Source organism: Artemia sp. Qi Xiang Cuo, chromosome 19 (assembly GCF_049724085.1).
Source record: "Artemia sp. Qi Xiang Cuo chromosome 19, ASM4972408v1, whole genome shotgun sequence".
Taxonomy (NCBI): Eukaryota; Metazoa; Arthropoda; class Branchiopoda; order Anostraca; family Artemiidae; genus Artemia; species Artemia sp. Qi Xiang Cuo.
In genome coordinates this window covers 5,103,789-5,109,184 of record NC_142812.1, presented here as the reverse complement: position 1 = coordinate 5,109,184, position 5,396 = coordinate 5,103,789, and the positions used below count along the sequence as shown (strand labels likewise).

Here is a 5,396-nt window from a genome sequence, read left to right as displayed (position 1 = left end):
ACGAAAGTAGTAGGACCAAATTTGCTTGATGTCTGATTTCTGAAGCATTCTCCAGGAAGGTGCAATATACAGAATATGCGGCAGCGCGGTTGCGTTATACAACCTAGCTAAAATCATGCGATTAAAGCGGAGTTTATTTGCCACAATGTTACCATATGACGCCAAAATACGCTTTTGCAGGTGGCTAACTATGAGTGAGCAGGTAGCTTGCACGGAAGTCCTTTCAGGAAGGCCCAAATAAGTTAACGAAGACAATGGCTAAACGGTAATATCACCAAGACTAATAGATACACTATTCGAATCATTCCAATTAAAAAGAACAATCCCATACTTAGCTGCATCGAAACTAAGACCAATTTTCCGGTACTCATTATTTAACATTTTAAAATTCTCCTTGAGGCGCGCAATAGTCCGACAAGGCATAAACACATCATCAGCATAACAAACTAGGCTTAGATTCAAACCGCGAACTATGCATGAACATTCAATTTGCGATTGTGACTCTATTATTGCATTATTGAAAAAATCAGGTGAAACAATAAATCCCTGTCTCACTCCCTTATAAACCGGTAAGACAGCATAAATATCACTCATACCAGGAATATAAAAACAGATCACGAAATTACCATATCATTTCCGATACGCTCCTATCACCGAAGGGTTGACCCGCCTCTTGTATGCCGAATATAAAATATGTTAGTGGACGAGTGAATAAAATGCACAATGCATATCGTGGCTACCATGAACTAGAGATTCACTAGCTGCATCAGCATCCAAAAGTATAGCACATAGAGCTGACAGGACATGACCACACCCTAGTCCCTTCTGAAAGCCAAATTGCTCCGAAGGAACGTAACATTTTGACCGAATTTCATCGCATGTTAGCAATAACTTACAAAAAACATTCAACACAGTAATGGGTCTATACGAACTGCAAAGGTGGGGAGGTATACCTCGCTTTTACACAAGGATCAGTTTACCTTCGCAAAAAGATTTTGGCACTATTCCAAAGGAGAATATCAATTGGTATAGTAAGCTCAAGTGGTCAGTCAGAAGATCACTACTAAAATCCAGAGCAGCCCCGCAGATACCATCAGTACCCTTACTGAATTTATTTTCAACTTCATTATAGCAGAGATAACCATACTTCGTGTCACAACAAAATCACTATTTGTATGGCATTGTAAACTGTAGTTAAGCTTTTCAGCATGTTCTGCACTAAGATTAGACGGGGGAGGTGCAAACTCTCGGTGGTAATGGTCTTCCCAGAGATCTTCACCAGGAACAGAATCCGGCGTAGCATAACGTTTGGGTCGCAGGGCATGTTTCCACTGGGCACTAGGATTTTGGTTCACGCTTTCAGAAAAATTTGTTATGCAATCACTCCTGTACTTGTTTAGACCTTTGGCAAATACATGGTTTGCGTGTTTCCGGACACAGTTAACCCAGCCTGTTCATGGTCTGTCACAATCAAGCCAGACTTGGGACCAAAACTTAGATTTCTGACACACAGATTTCAGTTTGGAGTTTCGGGACCAACCTTGAATTCGTGTTCCACGCCTGATTTTCACTGTCGGAACAGCAGCTTTTATTTGGCATTTAATGGCATGGCAAATAAGAGCACAATAAATTTTCAAAAGCACACGAGCATTGTCACAAGAAATAACTGCAGATTTTTGTAAAAGAATGAAAGGGATCTTAATCTTGCTAAGGATTGTATCACAAACCGATTGGAAAAATGATGTATCTGTCTTGTCCCACTCTTATTTAAAAACCAGACTGTAATCTTGGCTGTTGGGGCAGCAGAAGAAATTCTTACTTTGACAGTTATCGGAAAATGGTCAGAAGTGTATGTTGAAGACAGAACTTTCACTTGGTTTTGGAACAGATTTCCTTATGCTAAAACGTGATCGATATTGGTAGTGGCCCCAGTATGATGAAGATAAGTTGCGTCACAATTTTTCATTAGATCCTCTAGGTCACTGGCAAGCTGTAGGATAAGATTTGATCGACTTGAGGTCAAGTCACATAATTCAAAATTAAAATCACCAATCAGGAGCTTTTCGGGCATAGCATTGCCGGTAACACGATTTGCAAGACGTTTGGCGCCGAGAGCAAAGCATTTTTCAGGTTTTTTGGACTTGTAATCTGTCGAAAGGTAAGTGTTAATAACGGTCAGATTTGCAATTTGAATAGCGATATGATTGGCTGAGGTCTTCACGAGGACGCTGGTTAGTGCTTTGTGAATAATTTTGGAGACCACACTGCCTTTCCATGACGATAAAATAAAAGTTCAAAATAAAGATAAAATCATTTTTAATAGACAGTTTATAGAAATTCACAAAAAATAGCAGATATTTCGGTTACATCCTATAGGGATTTTATCCCTATTTTGAAATTTTGTTTTATTGCTTTGTGAACTAGGGTAATAATGCCGCCAGAGGGTCTGCCGTAGATTAGAAGACGTTTGGCTGGCGAAAAAAAATAACACTTGGGAATCAGAGAATTCAAGGAGTTCCTTATTACACTCAATTAAGAAATGTTCTTGCTAACATAACACGTAATTCCTCAAGAATTCTTCAATTACAGGGCGCTTATTAAGAGCATCGCCATGCATATTCCAGGAAATGACGCTAATTTCCATGGTTAGGCTTCTCTGCAATCACTTTTTGGTTTTCAGGGCATCTTACGTGATAGCAAGTGTGAGACGACGAATCACAAGCTACAAAATCCATTGGCTTTGTACAGGGGCTCTCCTTTGATGAAACGTGTTCAAGACTCGCGGATCGGCCACAGACAGCTTTATTTGTACACGAAGTGGCTTTATGCCCATTTTTATAGCACTTGTAACAGTTTTTTTTTAAGGAATTTATATATATATATATATATATATATATATATATATATATATATATATATATATATATATATATATATATATATATATATATAGCTTTTATTGTCAACGAAAGCTGGTATTAAAAATTTTTCTGATTTAAATGATTATTTCAAAAGTTCTGAGCAATCATTAAAAAAGGTTACGTCCCAAATGAATGATTTCTGGTGCTGTTTTGCATTTGAATTCAAATGCGCTCTCAGTTTTTTGTAGAGCCCCTTTCTTTCGTTTTTTTTTGTCTGAAATGCCTAAATTCAGCAACGTCAGGAAATTGTTAGGTGGAGTGGCATCCATACGGTGACTGGAAGTATGAAAAGGTTATCTAGGTGAAGTTTATTTTTAGACTATTTTCACAACTTAAACGAGATAGGCAACACACAATTTTTTCATTAAAATGTATAAAATACTATTTCACATTCTCGCACTTTGCACAATAACATTTTGCTGTACACAACCTTCTCTCCTTGTAGCAAACGCAATTAATAAAACTATCACAATTAGCACACATGGGAGACCTGCTGCTACAGGTCTCCCGTTCATGTAAATGTGTTTGTAAGATGGGCCAGTTGACAGGACGTGTTGCGCAAACTACTGCTGAATTAACAGAAACGACACCACCTGCAAAATGAAAGTATAATCAAACCGAATAAAGGCTGTATATACATTTCTGACATCTATAAAGTTGCCAAGAATAAACTTGGAAATGACCACAGTTGCCCGAAATGTTTTTAACACCATGCAGCATAAAAGAAGCGGTGGAACTATTGTAACGTTTCGAGTGCTTTAATTACTGTTGAGCCAAAACCCGAGATTCTGGCCTCAGAAACGCATAATATGTCAATACTGTACTTCTCCATCTCATGGACAAGAGGAGCTTGCGTAGCTTCTTGTTTAACAGATCTGACGTTCCAACAACTGTTGGTTATTCTTGATTTTGCATGTTTTATGACTGTAGATGGTTTTCCCAAGGGTATGGCTTGTAGATTTTTGCGACTTCGTCACCATATTCGAAGTCGCGTCGCCTGCCGGGAACGCCGTAGTATGGTTGGCTTGCTTACTTCTTGACACCCACGCCATGGTGGCCACTTTGCTTGCCGGGGACACTTTTTTTTTTACATTTTAATTCTCATTTTAATCATTTGAGTCCCGAGTTATCGTTTACTCCAGAGTAGAAAAAGTGAACCCCCCCCCCCAAAAAAAAACGTTTGTTTGACTTGTAAAAACGTAACAAAGATCGATATAAACAAATTTTGTATGCGTTTTTGAGTTTTTTTTTGTGCAGCCCCCCCCAAAAAATCTTTGAGTAAAACCACCTCCGAAAAATATCCTGGGTTTGGCCTTGGGAAGGGGGGAAGGGTCGATAATTGAAATATCGGAAAATAATATAGCTTTTATTGTCAACGAAAGCTGATATTCAAAATTTTTCTTATTTAAACGATTATTTCAAAAGTTCTGAGCAATCATTAAAAGGAGTTACGTTCCGAATGAATGATATCTGGTGCTGTTTTGCATTTGAATTCAAATGCGCTCTCTGTTTTTTTGTAGAGCCCTTTTTTTCTTTTTTTTTGTCTGAAATTCAGCAACGTCAGGAAATTGTTAGGTGGAGTGGCACCCATACGGTGACTGGAAGTATGAAAAGGTTATCTAGGTGAAGTTTATTTTTAGACTTTTTTCACAACTTAAACGAGACAGGCAACACACAATTTTTTTCATTAAAATATATAAAATACTATTTCACATTCTCGCACTTCGTACAATAACATTTTGCTGTACACAACCTTCTCTCCTTGTAGCAAACGCAATTAATAAAACTATCACAATTAGCACACATGGGAGACCTGCTGCTACAGGTCTCCCGTTCATGTAAATGTGTTTGTAAGATGGGCCAGTTGACAGGACGTGTTGCGCAAACTACTGCTGAATTAACAGAAACGACACCACCTGCAAAATGAAAGTATAATCAAACTGAATAAAGGCTGTATATACATTTCTGACATCTATAAAGTTGCCAAGAATAAACTTGGAAATGACCACAGTTGCCCGAAATGTTTTTAACACCATGCAGCATAAAAGAAGCGGTGGAACTATTGTAACGTTTCGAGCGCTTTAATTACTGTTGAGCTAAAACCCGAGATTCAGGCCTCAGAAACGCATAATATGTCAATACTGTACTTCTCCATCGCATGGACAAGAGGAGCTTGCGTAGCTTCTTGTTTAACAGATCTGACGTTCCGACAACTGTTGGTTATTCTTGATTTTGCATGTTTTATGACTGTAGATGGTTTTCCCAAGGGTATGGCTTGTAGATTTTTGCGACTTCGTCACCATATTCGAAGTCGCGTCGCCTGCCGGGAACGCCGTAGTATGGTTGGCTTGCTTACTTCTTGACACCCACGCCAAGGTGGCCGCGTCGCTTTCCGGGGACGCCTTTTTTTTACATTTTAATTCTCAAATAATACAAACAGTAATTATGAAATTGTGGTCCAATTAATAGAATGGC

At 38.5% G+C, this 5,396-nt stretch overlaps 1 protein-coding gene across 1 annotated transcript; it reads right to left on the bottom strand.

The window, feature by feature from the left end:
* Positions 1–258: 258 nt before the first annotated feature.
* On the bottom strand, positions 259–594 carry LOC148940423 (uncharacterized). Its single transcript, XM_089104988.1, has one exon. It carries the CDS (start codon positions 592–594, stop codon positions 259–261), a length of 336 nt encoding a protein of 111 aa, XP_088961114.1.
* Positions 595–5,396: the final 4,802 nt, after the last annotated feature.

Coding starts and splice junctions, on each gene's coding strand:
- LOC148940423 (XM_089104988.1), bottom strand. CDS start 594: ATGAGTGATATTTATGCTGTCTTACCGGTTTATAAGGGAGTGAGACAG.